Source organism: Hibiscus syriacus, unplaced genomic scaffold (assembly GCF_006381635.1).
Source record: "Hibiscus syriacus cultivar Baekdansim isolate YM2019G1 unplaced genomic scaffold, ASM638163v2 tig00112530_pilon, whole genome shotgun sequence".
Lineage (NCBI taxonomy): Eukaryota > Viridiplantae > Streptophyta > Magnoliopsida > Malvales > Malvaceae > Hibiscus > Hibiscus syriacus.
The window spans coordinates 710,507-723,864 of NW_024063358.1; the positions used below are offsets into that span (position 1 = coordinate 710,507).

The window sequence follows — 13,358 nt, forward strand, 5'->3', positions numbered from 1 at the left end:
ACTAGAGTATAAAACAATAACAAAAAATAAAAATCAGGGAACAATAATCCATAAGATATAACCTCATCATCTGCATGGCATATTGGCCTGTGATTGAGATGTGAGATATCGATACTAACAACACATTAAAAAATAAATAAATAATGTAATGTAAGAATGGCCGAACCTCACGCCGGCTATGTTTGTCTTCTTCTTCTTCCCTCTCTTTAATCTCACCGCCCCTTTTAACCTTTTCTTCTTTAGATCTTCATTGTTTTCTTAAAGTTCAACCAACAAACATACCAACAAAAAGGTTAAACAAAAAGGGAGAAGAAGAAGGAAAAATTGTTTTTTTTTTCAAAGATGAAATTTGTTCCATTTTGGCTCCCATGAAGCTTTCATTTCACTGTCACTTGCACTTCTCATAGTTGCAATTTTTTTTTGTTCTTTACCTTTCATCCCATTAGTTTCCATCAAATTCTTGCCGGCAATCTCTTCTTCTTTCTTTGTATGTTTCGTTTTAATCTGTAATAAAACGCAGGCCCCAAAAACAACAATGGCGTTTCTCTGGTTTTTTCTCTTTTCTTTCACCTTCAAAGTCTCGAACTCCACCCCAGATTCTACTGTTCTTCTTAGCTTCAAAAACTCCATCTTTGACGACCCTTTAAACATTTTGTCCTCTTGGAACTCATCTTCGTCTCACTGCTCTTGGTACGGTGTTAAATGTGCTAACTTTTCTGATAAAGTCACGTCTTTGTCGCTTCCTCAAAGTGGGTTTTCCGGTGAGATCCCCGCCGTTATTGGAGACCTTAAGTTTTTGGAGGTTCTCCAGCTCCAAGCCAACAATTTTTCCGGCCAGATTCCGGTTCAGATAAGCTCTCTTCCTTCTCTTACAGTGCTCAACTTGTCCTTCAACTCGTTTTCCGGTTATATACCAGATAAGTTCATCGGTACTAGTGGCTTGAAAGTGATTGACTTGTCTAATAATCTACTTTCTGGTAGGATTAGTGTTGATAATTCTAGTGGATGTGAGTTTTTGACTCACTTGAGGCTGTCTAATAACTTTCTTAGTGATAATATTCCCCCTGAGATTGGCAATTGCAATAATTTGAGGACTTTGTTGCTTGATTACAACCTTTTACAAGGCAAGATTCCGGCCGAATTAGGCCGAATTTCCGAGCTTCGAGTTTTAGATGTTTCTATGAACAGTCTTACTGATGTGATCCCAAATGAGATGGCAAATTGTAAGAAACTATCAGCTCTTGTGTTAACCAATTTGATGGATTTTGGTTCTGATGAGAAATCAAGCTCCATGAATAGTTTTCGAGGAGAATTCAATGCGTTCGATCTCGGTGTTCCGGTTGAACTGTTTTTTCATTCTAATTTGCAGGTTTTGTGGGCGCCGAGAGCCAATCTTCGCGGCCAGTTGCCTGCTCGATGGAGTGAGGTTTGCTCACTCAGGGTCTTAAATTTGGGGCAGAATTATTTTGATGGTGTGATACCTGAAAACATTGTGATGTGCGAGAACCTTACTTTCTTGGATTTGAGTTCGAATAATTTGTCCGGATACCTTCCATGGCAGCTACATGTTCCTTGTATGACATACTTCAACATTAGTAGAAACAGAATTTCTGGTAACATTCAAGCTTACAACAGGAATGGCATCTGCGACGGGACCGTGATCTCTTATGGACTTGGTTCTAATTCCGATGATATGGACAATACATGGGTCGAATTCACATATGCTAATCTTCCTTTTCAGGGTTACAAGATGGGGTTGATGATAGATGAGAGTTTTGCAATAGTCCATGACCTTAGTTGGAATAGTTTCACCGGTTCCGTACCAGTGTTCTTCATAGCAGATCAGTTACTGGAAAGCAACAGTACATTTTCATACAGTTTGCTACTGAATAATAACATGTTTGATGGTTTGTCTCGTCGGGAGCTAATATCTGATTGTGGTAAGCTGCAAAGTGTCTCAGTTAACCTGAGTGAAAACAAGATAGTAGGTGGGATGGGGATGACCTTTTTCCTTGATTGTCTACGGCTTATAGCGTTTGAAGCGGCATATAATCAGATTGAGGGATCCTTAGATCCTGGTATAGGCAACTTGACCATACTTGAACGGCTTGACTTTAGAGGAAATAGACTCTCTGGATCTCTACCGAATCGATTGGAAGAGTTGAAGAACCTGACATGGATCTCTCTTGGAGAGAACAATTTAAGTGGAGAAATTCCACCTGAACTTGGTCAATTGGCGTTGCTTAAGGTTCTCGATCTTTCCCACAATGCTCTTACAGGATCTATCCCTGCTAGCCTAGCAAATGCTTCGAATCTTGAAACACTTCTACTAGGCCACAACAGGCTTTACGGGGAAATACCCTCATCTTTCTCTTTGCTTTCTCATCTGACTGTTTTGGACTTTTCGTTTAACGATCTTTCTGGTCCGATACCAAGTCTCCAACATCAGACTAATTGCAGTGCCTATAGAGGAAATGAACGTTTGTACGACAAGTGTCCGTTTTCTGCGCTGTCCTCGGAGGGGCCTAGCTATCCACCTACACATAAAAAAGGGAGGATCATGGAACCCATCATTATTGCAGCTGTAACTTCGGCTTTTGTTCTGCTTTGTTTGGTTGTGGTGGCTGTAATCATCTGTCGACTCAGAAGAAAAAAGGTTAGAAGACTTGGTACACTGAAGGGAAAAGTGGTTGTGACTTTTGCAGATGCTCCTAAAGAGCTGAATTATGATACTGTAGTTAGAGCTACCGGTAACTTTAGCCTCCGAAACCTTATCGGCACGGGTGGATTCGGTTCAACCTACAAAGCGGAGTTGGTCCATGGCTATCATGTAGCCGTAAAGAGGCTTTATATCGGTCGGTTTCATGGTATCCAGCAATTTGATGCAGAGATAAGAACACTGGGAAGAATTCGACATAAGAACCTTGTAACTCTAATGGGATATTATGCTGGGGAAAATGAAATGTTTCTAATTTACAATTATCTTTCTGGTGGAAATCTTGAGACTTTCATTCATGACAAATCCGGTGAAAATGAACGGTGGCCAGTTATCTACAAGATAACCATGGGCATAGCTCAGGCTCTTGCTTATCTCCATTATTCATGTGCACCCCGGATAGTTCATCGAGACATCAAGCCTAGCAACATTCTGCTTGATGAGAATCTTGATGCCTTCCTTTCAGACTTTGGGTTAGCTAGGCTTTTAGAAGTTTCCGAGACCCATGCCACCACAGATGTTGCAGGCACATTCGGTTATGTAGCACCAGAATATGCAACCACATGCAGGGTGTCCGACAAAGCAGATGTGTACAGTTTTGGTGTCGTAATATTAGAATTGCTGTCAGGGAAGAAGTCCCTCGATCCATCATTTTCCGATTACGGTAATGGATTCAACATTGTTGAATGGACTAGGATGCTGATCAAGGAGGGCCGTCCTTCAGCGGTTTTCTCTGCTGAACTGTGGGAAACTGGACCTAGGGAGAATCTCTTGGGGATGCTACGGCTTGCATACGCCTCGACAGCCGAGACACTTTCGGTTAGGCCATCGATGAAGCAAGTTCTTGAAAAATTGAAGCAGTTGAAAACCTGAAAAAAGAGAAGCTGTCGTACAATGCCGACAGGAAACACAGAAGTTTTTGTCCACAAATTCTTCAACTTCCGCATGTTGGAATGAGGTAATGCAAAATCCCAATTCTTGTTAATGCAAATTTTATATCTATTTACAGTATTATGGCATGCCAACTGCCAAGAATTGAGTTTTAAATGATGAAACACATTTTTAGGAAGGGAAATGAGAAAGTATCTATTTCGTTTTACATAACACGTCCGTTATACAGATACTGTTTCTTTTTACTTGTGTTAAGAAAAGTAAAAGATCTTCCATTTTGGGAGTAAAAAGCTTTCATGGATTGATATGTTTATCTGCTTTTTGCAGAAATGGTTTGCAGACTGCTCTCGAGAGGTAGCGATCGCCATAGCACACACACGAAAACATGAAATCGACATTGCAGGAGCACAAATAGAAAAAAAAACTATCGACTTTGATTGTCACTAGAAATTTGATACAAAGCACAGAGATGATTGGTTGATTGATCAACTCTTTATTGTACATATTTTAATGCAAATTCCTTGTGGCATTACTATAATTGTATTTGCTGGCGCTACATCAGGTCCATGGCAAAGTTCTAAAGCTATAAATACCAAATATTCAACATTTAACTGTTGAAAGTCTAAATCCACATCATCATAAAAACACATTATTCAACTCACATAGAGAGAAGCATTTGCAATTAGAGCCTCCAACATTATCGGTTAGTCAAAAAGATCAAAAGTGTAATATGGAAAAAGAAAAAAGGGTCCCAAAATGTGATATGAAGCCTTCCCAAATGAGTTCAGTTGGCTCTTTGTATAGTATAGGTGTATGTACAGAATTCTATCTCATAGTCTTGTAACCTACAAGTCTCTTCTACCATTCCTCTATATATAATTATAAAAACGAACCTCCCATCGAATGAGATATTCATTCAGCTGACCTCCAAATTATCCTAGCAGCTCGTAACCAATAAACTTTAGGCTTTCCGCTCATCAGAAGCAAATTAAAAAAAGACCTCTTCAGTGATTCCAAGACCTTAAATATGGCTTTCCCATTGGATCATGCAAAGCAGAATTCGGATGTGGTAAGTTCATCCATCCTGGATCATCAGCAGCCATCAGTGGAGTAGTTGTATCACGAGTACCTAAATAATCAAATGGATGAACAGCTTGCTGCATACCATTTCCAATTATTCCAGGAGTTACCCCCCTCATCATTCCATTGTTCCTCTGTGGGATGAACTGCTCAGTAGAGCCCATTGATTCATAAGGGATGCTCGAATGAAATTGGTTACAGTGTGATAAAACACTAAATAGGCTCTGATCTGCATTGCTTGCACTCAACATACTCTGACTTTGGCCACTAAAACCATCTGAACCAGCCCATTCACCGCGAACTTGAACTTGATGCTCTCCGGTAAACCAGCTTTGACTCAATAAATCTCTACTATTCAACTGATGTTGGAAAGGCGTGTGCATACGGGCAGGAGGGACAGCCCAATCCTGCATATTTCCTGAAGGCAGGTGTTCTTGCATTGGAGTCATGTATCTGCCCCCATCAGAGTAAATATTTTGTGGCGTGTTTTGTTGCATATAAGCTTCATTCTGCCTCTTTTGTTTCTCTTCTAACAGCAGAGATGATTGCAACTGCTCTTGAAATTGCCCATTAAAATGACCATCTTCTTCCATCAACGGATTCTTTGGGGGCTGGAAATTAGGCCCTGCCTGTTTCTGCTCACTATGATATGACGATACTCCCTGATCCTTGAAGAAAGATTGAAGCAGCTCATTTCGATCCTGATTTGTATAAGAATTAAAGAGACCATCCTCAGAATGTCTATGCAACAAAGCCTTACTGGTACTCTCTTTATGCAAGTCTGATTCCAGGGCAATCATATGGTTCTGTAGGTCTTTGGTGTCTTGATGAATGAACGGCAATCCACTGGTAGACGTGTATTTATGGTCAGCAGTGCAGTCATGGTAAGAGCGTGGAATGCTATCTACTGGCCAGACAATTTCTGCAGAAGAAACGGGAGTTTCCTGACCAACGGTTGCATCAACAGTGTTCAAATTGTCTGAGTGTTCAGATACATCTGAAGATGCAACATCTGATTTTGCGATATTATCATTGTTTTCAGACTCCTCCATGTGATTGCACAGTTGGCCACTATCAATAGAAGAAATCCTCTGTGGGGATTGATTTGGTGGTAAGGCCAGAACAGACCCCACATCTTCCATGCTGGACTCACTTTCCGTGGCTTCGGTATCCTTCTCATCTTCAAGCGACTTCTCAGGATCCTCTTCCTCTACATCAAGAGCAACCGAGTTTGTATCAACATTTTCTTCCTGATCCTGAAGCTTTAATGTATCTTCGTCTTCATCCTCCTCATCCTAGCACACCAAAAAAATATCAAAATTATAGTAGCATAGAAAATGTTCAAAGCTGCTAGCAACCGAGACGAGACATATAGACGGGAGAGAGTTAAAGAAGAGAAATAAACCTCCAGCAGCGAATTTAGCTTTTCTTTTATCTCCTGCTCCAACAACTTGGTTATTTTCCATTTCTGCGACTGTATTTCTCTCCGGGTTGCATATAACACAGGGAGATCTTCCTTTACCAGTTTCAACCTATTTAAACAACATTAGTTTGAGCATGGGTATAATGAAAATTCTAATAGTTTCGATAAAGAATTGTTCGTTTCAGCACTCACCAATGTTCATGCAACCTCCTCTGTTCTTCTTCTAAGAATACTTCATACGGTTGCACATGTAAGGTATTGATGTCACCTAAAACACGGGTGAGAGACTTGGATTGAATACTTCTACCAGACTGATTCATATTCTTCAAAAGATCATGCTGCTTCTTGCTTATCTGAAACATTTCAAAGAAAAATAACCCCTTTTTTTTATAGAAAGAAAAATAACCCCTTAATTATCTTAGAAAGCACAAGAGAGAAGGCTGAACAGTAAGACACTGAAGAAATACTTGGTAAAGAATATAACAGGAGGACATGATACAAGAATCAAATGTATGCTATAGTCATTATTCCTGCCTCATGGTATAATGGCGATAACCGGGAGTTTACTTTAATATAAAGGTTGTAAAGTGACAAGATAATCAAGCAGTGGCAAAATCATATCTTAGTAGGAAAAAAATTTTAAGAATCTGGTTACCGGTTCAGCTCATGAAAGCGGATAAAAGGAAGCTTACTTGCATACTTCAGTCAGCCAATCCAAAATTTAAATAATAATTAATCATATATCAGAAAGGATAATTCTAATTCAAGGAGACATTTAGTCAAAGATAAAGGCACCTTCTCAACATAGTCCAGGAATTTATAATTTTAAACCAATTAAAGCAGCAACTGACCTTAAAACATGACATATATTTAGCACCATCAGACTGCTGAATATTGCGTTTGCGTATCTTGTCACTTTTTTTGGGTCTTGCTTCCGCAGTCAGTGCATAATTAGGAGCATTCGAGAGCATTTGATCTTTATTCTTGATCATCCCTTTCTCACACATACTAATATCCATGACAACTAATAAGATTCATTCACCATGAAATAAAAATAAACAAGAGTAAAACTAAAAGAAACTAGTGCGGCCACCACAACAAATTCCCACCAGGAGACCTAAATTCTGCAAAAGTTCCTTAAACAGTCATGACTCATAATTTCTTGTTCAACAAATATGGCAAGATTGAAAATCACCTAGAACCCACAACTAACGGTAAGAATAAAGCACATAATCATCCTAAGAGCTGAAAATAGCATTACAAGTGGAGAAACTTCAACATGGACATCTGCAATGTAATTTGCCACAAACATAACCAGCATGGTGTGTAAAAGTTCTTGCATAGAATATATATAGTTCAAACCTCGTTAGCTTCAAAGCATAGAGTTTTTCCTTTCGTAGCTACACAATTTACAGATAAGTAATAATGAGCAAAAGCTATGCACTACAAAAAAGGCCATTGATGAAAACAACTTTATAGGAGAATAAACAAGCTACAAATTCTTAACTTAGAATCCAAAAATATCGCATACGTCTAAATAAATCAATCTCAAGTCCTTTAAGAATGCCATATCCAAACTCTCGTTCTTGTTAATTTGAACAAGTCGTGCAAAATGATAATACTAGCAACATGGTGGCTTACAACGGAAAAAAGGCATTACCTTCTTCGCATCTTTCCATCCTTCACAAAAGAAGAATTCTGGTTATCACTACTGCATTCTTTCTCATCTGCAACCCAAGAACAAGATTCAGAAGTCGCAATAACATCCTGCTCAACATTACCAAGCCCAGGCTCATTTGAATGAGAGAAAACCCTTCTCTTGCCAACTCTTTTTGACCTACCAAAGAAATTGATTGTAACCCCAAAATAAGACGTCATCTTACCACAAAAAAGAAACTAAATATTCAGTAAAAACTGAATAAAAAAGGTTCAGTTCTTCAATTTTGTTTTGAACAACCAATGACAAGGGTAAAGCTCAAATAGGGAACCAATGCTATTGTATTCCGTGTTATGATGTTATGAAGTGAAGCTAGTAAACAAATTATGGGACATCCTTGCCAATTATGTGTTTTCCGCTAGCACCAATTTCACAGGGAAGAACCTTGCTCTGCTAAAACTGGTCACTTTCCAGAAAACTGAGCGTGTAATAAATACAAACCTCCAGAACTTCTGCACAATTTCCTTTTCTGGGTCTTTGCAGTTTTCACATTTCTCCTTCAATTTCTGCAAATACTCTATCATACTGCAACAATGAAAAAAATGTCGTGACCATATCATTAGGCACCAAATGCACATTTTTGAAGAACAGATTATATGCATGGGTAAATTTTGTTACTTTTCACATACTCATTGTGGTATTCCTGTAACTCTGAGTAGTATGATTTCTTCTCAGCCTTTAAACGTTGTTCCTCCTGAATAACTGTATCAGGGTGAAGATGACCCGAACAAAGTGATGTACCCCTGTAAAGCATAAACTCCAGTCAAATCTAGCAGATTCAAAGCCTACAATATAGTCCTCAAATATTATATCTCTTGCAAATAGAAACAGAGAAACAAAATAGAAAATAACCCAAGAACTATTAACTTCTTTATAAATAAAAAACAAGTAAAGTTGAAAAATTAAAGTGTTGTTTAATGGGTAAACATATTTGCCAATGGGTGGTTAATGGAAACTACAAGAAGAATGGATGCATTATCCGCAAGGTGAGAAAAGTGTCAAAAGTAAATATATACTTGCCATTTAAGAAAATGGTTTCCAAAGTGAAAGTTATCTCCAGAAAATAATGCTTGCAGAACCTGCTCTTCGTCTATCCCATTGGGAAGAAACTGCATCAGAAAATTTCTCTCATTTTCAGACAGATGAGTCTGCCAAACCTGTAACAATTCAATGTAAAATCCCAAAAGGCATTAGATTAACATACAGAGGAGATTAGAAGTAATAGTGATTAAGAATAGAAAGAATATTACCTCATAAGAAAGCACCTTTGTCAAGTCCTCTAATTCAAAAATTTCAGGACAAAGAGTCAAAACATCTGCCAAGACTCTATGACAATGTGTTGTGGACTCAGTAAATGGCCTTAAATGCCTCCGACTTAAGCCAATTTGTTCCCTTTTGGCAACTACTTTCTTTTGGTTCCCATCCCACTCAAGGGAAATACAACATTTTGTGTTCAAATCATTTCTGGAAGGCTCTAGCTCTAGCTTTAGCCTTTTCTTTTTGGTTTTGCATCGGTCCAAAGAATTGCAGCCAGCAATGCTAGCACCATGCAGCCGCTTTCTCTGTTGATCAGCTGCCATTTATATCAGATGTCAAAACAATCGGCAGCCAACATTTTCCTGTATGTGCAAGCAAAAAACCAGTATCAAATTGTATGCCGCCGAGAAAAATCAATGAACCATTAAAAAAAACAATAACCTTTGACTAAGAACAAATCATAAGACTTTTTACCTAGGCAAAGCACAACATATTCCCCGCGTTTAAATGCATATATACACATGGGCAGAGCCACTAAGGTGAGCTGCCAACACATTTTTAAAAAAAAATTACTTTAATAAAATTTATGTAAAAAAATTAGAAAACAACCACTACGCCACTCTAAAAATAATTCACACCCTAATCTAAATTTTATCAGAAACAAATCAAATTTGGTTTCGGCTTCGGGAAATAAGGGAACCGGTTGTTTCGACCAATATATAGCATGCCATGAAAGGAGCTTCACAATCATAGCTGGAGGCACATCAAATCAAATAGAAGAATATAACACGTTTCTTGCGAATTAACTAAAATAAACAAACTGATTCTATTTTTTTTCTCTGTGTCATGCTAATCGAAACATAAGCCGAAGCCATATGAAGTACGGCAACAAATATAACAAAGTTGGAATATAACTCCATTTACACCAAGTATATTTACTGAGCTCAATATTTGTAATTGGATTTAACACAACATTCAGTAAGCAGCTCATAGAAACTCTACCCACAACAAAAATAACAAAAAGCTGCAATAATCCAACACAGGCGGGAAAAAAACCTCTTTATAATTGAAACAAATACACTTCAAAATTAAAATAAAGCAACAATCATCCAACAAAAAATTAGCCACGAATCAGAAACAGACGAAAACACACAAACAACAGAGAAGCATTGAAAATCCATAAGAAAAAAACAAACAAAAACAGCAGACTTCAAGATATATCGAAATAAAGGAACCCCTTTTAAAAGGAAAAAACCAATCCCAGAAAAGACAAAGAACCCATAAAATATTTCTTTTCAAATAAGCAAAAAAAGGTACCTTGATGCAAGGAGGAGCAGTGGATTGAAAAAAAAAGGGAGGAAAGGGCTGAGTTAATCGGTATTGGAAGGGACGACGAGAGAGTGGAAAAAGAGAAGGGTTTGGGTCAAGTTATCCAATAAAACTAAGAGAAACACACACCAAGAGTAGAGAAAGAGATAGAGAGAAGGGTGGAATGGAATTACAATGGGGAGAGAGAGAGGGGTGGGGACGGGTACGGTTTTCCGGAACCGTTATGTGAAGCCACTGAATCGTTCATTCTCGCTTATGGGGCTCGGCTTTTGCCCTCTCTCCAGAGTCCATTCGATTTGATATTTTTTCATATGACCTAAAATTATGACATACAAAATCTGATTTTGATTTAATTTGATATAAATACTTTTTTATTTAATAATAATATTAATTAAAATAAAGTTTAGTTTACTTTAAATATATAACATTGAAATATGAATCAACTTACTTTAGTGGTTAAAGAAATTATTATTATCAGAGATCACGGGTTCGAGCAAAGTTGATTAAACGTTTATTATCAAATAGTTGATAGTATTTAGAATATATACTATTTTATAATTATTTTAGCGTAATAAAAAGATAAAATATTGAGAAAAATGTTAATATGAGATATATTAATTGATCGAATGATAAAGATATTCATATTATTCAAACTTATATTAATTCAAGTTTTGATATTAAATTTAAAAATATAATTAATCTCTATCTAATAAAAATATAAATGTTCATATATATACTTATGTAGTTGATCAATAATTATGGATCGGCTATTTAGCCTCGCAAAAGGGGAGGGGGTTGATGGTAAATAACAAAATAAATCATCGGATCCCGTTTGCTTCTAAAAGTAAACGTTTCTTAACATATGGATTAATGCAAAAATATATGTACAAATTATATTTAAAAGTAATTTTTGATATTTAAAAAAAATTCGTTAAAAAAATTGTGGATGGTTTTCCGTTACGTTTTTAGATATTTAGAGTAAAAATCATTAATTGTCACGTTTAATTTTTAATTTTTTTTTAAAAAATAAAATATTATTTAAAAAAATCTGAACATGTTAATGTTTTTTTGACGGTAAACATCTAAAAAAATAACGAAGAAAACATTGAACACCCATTTTTTTTCGAAAATTTTTTTAAATACAAAAGGTTAATTTTTAGTATAGTTTGGACATTTTTTTGCATTAAGCTTTAATAGATTAGGATAAACTTTTTATTTAGTCATCAAACTATTCTTGAGCTTTACTTTAGTCATTCAACTGATTTTTTAAATAATACCTAAAATTATGTTTTTATTCCTTTTGGTCACCCTCGTTTAAAAAGTGATGACGATGTTGACGTATCACTATAAGATAATGACATATCATCCTTAAAAAGATAAAAAAAAATATCACGTTATTAGTTCTATTTTTATAATATGGTGTCCAGAATAAAATAAAAATGTAATTTTATGTATGATTTTAAAGAAAAAATAGTATCTGACCAAAACAGAATCATGAGAATAGTTGGTGACTAAATACGAGTTTACCCTATTTCTTATGGTTTGATGGAGGAAAGAGTTGTTAAATCTGGGCCGTTCAAGCTTGTGACCATCACATTAGTAAGGCTGGGCAAAAAAAAAAAAATCTGGTTAAACCCAAGTGGCTGATAATCCCTGTGTGTTCCTGGGAAGATAATGGCAACAAAGACACTATCCCCACTTCCACAGCCTCTCTACTCTTTCCCCTTCCCTTCCAAATTCAGAACCAGCCACCACCTTCACCACCCATGGCCGCCACGAGTTTCAACCCCTCCCCACGGATACCGTGTGGCTGCTCGACTCTCCTTGCACCAAACCATCGTCTCATCTTCTGCTCTTACGGACAACCTTCAACATGACCTGCAAAACCCAGATTCCATGTTTTTTCTTGCGGACACCGCGGGCTACTCCTTGTCTAGCTACTACACTTCACTTGGTCTCTTTGTCATCTCTGTTCCTGGACTCTGGTCCCTCATCAAACGCTCTGTGAAATCGAAGGTATCTTCATTTGGCACAAGTTTCTGTTTTGTTCATTGCTTGAGTTTTTTGTTGAGCAGTTACTGGTTTCAGATAGTGCAAAAGACATTCGTAGGGGAAGGAGCTGAGGAGAAGGCACCAAATCAAGTGGCTGCTGAGATCTTATCTTTCTTCACTCGCAGCAATTTCGTGGTCACCGATAGGGGAGAGACTATCACGTAAGCTTCACCAGTTACTGATTCATCCTCTTTTTGGATAAAAGAAAGACCTTTTTTTATGAAACAATCAAAGGTTTTGATTTTTAAAGGTTCGAGGGAATGATGGTTCCGAGCAGAGGACAAGCAGCATTGTTGACATTCTGCACCTGCATCAGCCTTGCAAGTGTTGCCCTTGTGCTCACCATCACATTTCCAGATGTGGGGAATAACTGGTTCTGGATCACTGTTCTAAGTCCATTGGCGTAAGCACAAATGCTCACCCTACAGTTTTTGTTGTTATTGTTGGAATTGTGGTCTGAAGGTAATACTACTATCTTATCATGGATGGAATGAATGTAGAGGAGCTTATTACTGGAAGAGGGCATCGAGGAATGAGCAGATCAAAGTGAAGATGCTGGTTGCTGACGACGGGACAGTGTCCGAGGTTGTTGTTCAAGGAGACGATCAGCAAGTAGATCAAATGAGAAAAGAACTAAAGCTTAGTGAAAAAGGCATGGTCTATGTGAAGGGCTTATTCGAGAGATGACAATAGATATGCATTTCTGCCTATATGTATGTTTTAGGCTATTAGCCATATATACAGGCCTATGGGAATAGATTTTGTCATCTGTGTTTTCTGCCCTGCAAATTTTGTTTTCTGTTGTCTACTGCAAACGTTAGTGCTGGAAATGTTCAACATAGAGCACCATGTTTTCACACTGAGAAATCAAAATAATTATATATACATATAAC

The 13,358-nt window shown here is 37.4% G+C and overlaps 3 protein-coding genes across 5 annotated transcripts; 2 read left to right on the forward strand and 1 right to left on the reverse strand.

Annotated features, from left to right (window-relative positions):
• The first annotated feature begins 246 nt into the window (after window positions 1-246).
• On the forward strand, window positions 247-4,057 carry LOC120181712 (LRR receptor-like serine/threonine-protein kinase RPK2). The gene is made up of 2 exons (XM_039186793.1): window positions 247-3,674; window positions 3,935-4,057. The coding sequence occupies exon 1, from the start codon at window positions 536-538 to the stop codon at window positions 3,587-3,589; it is 3,054 nt and encodes a 1,017-aa protein (XP_039042724.1). The 5' UTR covers window positions 247-535; the 3' UTR covers window positions 3,590-3,674; window positions 3,935-4,057.
• A 329-nt stretch (window positions 4,058-4,386) lies between these two features.
• On the reverse strand, window positions 4,387-10,616 carry LOC120181713. Of its 3 annotated transcripts, none has more exons than XM_039186796.1 (11): window positions 10,402-10,616; window positions 9,559-9,628; window positions 9,078-9,446; window positions 8,848-8,984; window positions 8,457-8,570; window positions 8,269-8,352; window positions 7,771-7,947; window positions 6,962-7,118; window positions 6,303-6,463; window positions 6,093-6,219; window positions 4,387-5,982 (listed from the first exon to the last, which is right to left on the reverse strand). In XM_039186796.1, the coding sequence occupies exons 3-11, from the start codon at window positions 9,405-9,407 to the stop codon at window positions 4,612-4,614; spliced, it is 2,658 nt and encodes an 885-aa protein (XP_039042727.1). In that variant the 5' UTR covers window positions 9,408-9,446; window positions 9,559-9,628; window positions 10,402-10,616; the 3' UTR covers window positions 4,387-4,611. The 3 variants fall into 3 exon arrangements, with proteins under 3 accessions (XP_039042727.1, XP_039042728.1, XP_039042726.1); XM_039186797.1 differs by lacking the exon at window positions 9,559-9,628 and having other exon boundaries at window positions 4,387-4,691; window positions 4,773-5,982; window positions 10,402-10,615; XM_039186795.1 differs by lacking the exon at window positions 9,559-9,628.
• Window positions 10,617-12,062: 1,446 nt separating this feature from the next.
• On the forward strand, window positions 12,063-13,297 carry LOC120181716 (protein COFACTOR ASSEMBLY OF COMPLEX C SUBUNIT B CCB1, chloroplastic-like). The gene is made up of 5 exons (XM_039186802.1): window positions 12,063-12,429; window positions 12,502-12,626; window positions 12,716-12,868; window positions 12,966-13,190; window positions 13,222-13,297. Exons 1-4 carry the CDS (start codon window positions 12,088-12,090, stop codon window positions 13,150-13,152), a joined length of 807 nt encoding a protein of 268 aa, XP_039042733.1. The 5' UTR covers window positions 12,063-12,087; the 3' UTR covers window positions 13,153-13,190; window positions 13,222-13,297.
• Window positions 13,298-13,358: the final 61 nt, after the last annotated feature.

Bases quoted from the DNA above. Each gene is read 5' to 3' on its own strand.
- LOC120181712 (XM_039186793.1), top strand. From the start codon at position 536: ATGGCGTTTCTCTGGTTTTTTCTCTTTTCTTTCACCTTCAAAGTCTCG.
- LOC120181713 (XM_039186795.1), bottom strand. From the start codon at position 9,407: ATGGCAGCTGATCAACAGAGAAAGCGGCTGCATGGTGCTAGCATTGCT. The intron at 7,948-8,268 runs GTTTGTATTTAT...TTTCTTTGGTAG, and splicing joins ATTGTGCAGAAGTTCTGGAG to GTCAAAAAGAGTTGGCAAGA. The intron at 5,983-6,092 runs GTTTATTTCTCT...TTGGTGTGCTAG, and splicing joins AGCTAAATTCGCTGCTGGAG to GATGAGGAGGATGAAGACGA.
- LOC120181716 (XM_039186802.1), top strand. From the start codon at position 12,088: ATGGCAACAAAGACACTATCCCCACTTCCACAGCCTCTCTACTCTTTC. The intron at 12,627-12,715 runs GTAAGCTTCACC...TGATTTTTAAAG, and splicing joins GATAGGGGAGAGACTATCAC to GTTCGAGGGAATGATGGTTC. The intron at 12,869-12,965 runs GTAAGCACAAAT...GAATGAATGTAG, and splicing joins ACTGTTCTAAGTCCATTGGC to AGGAGCTTATTACTGGAAGA.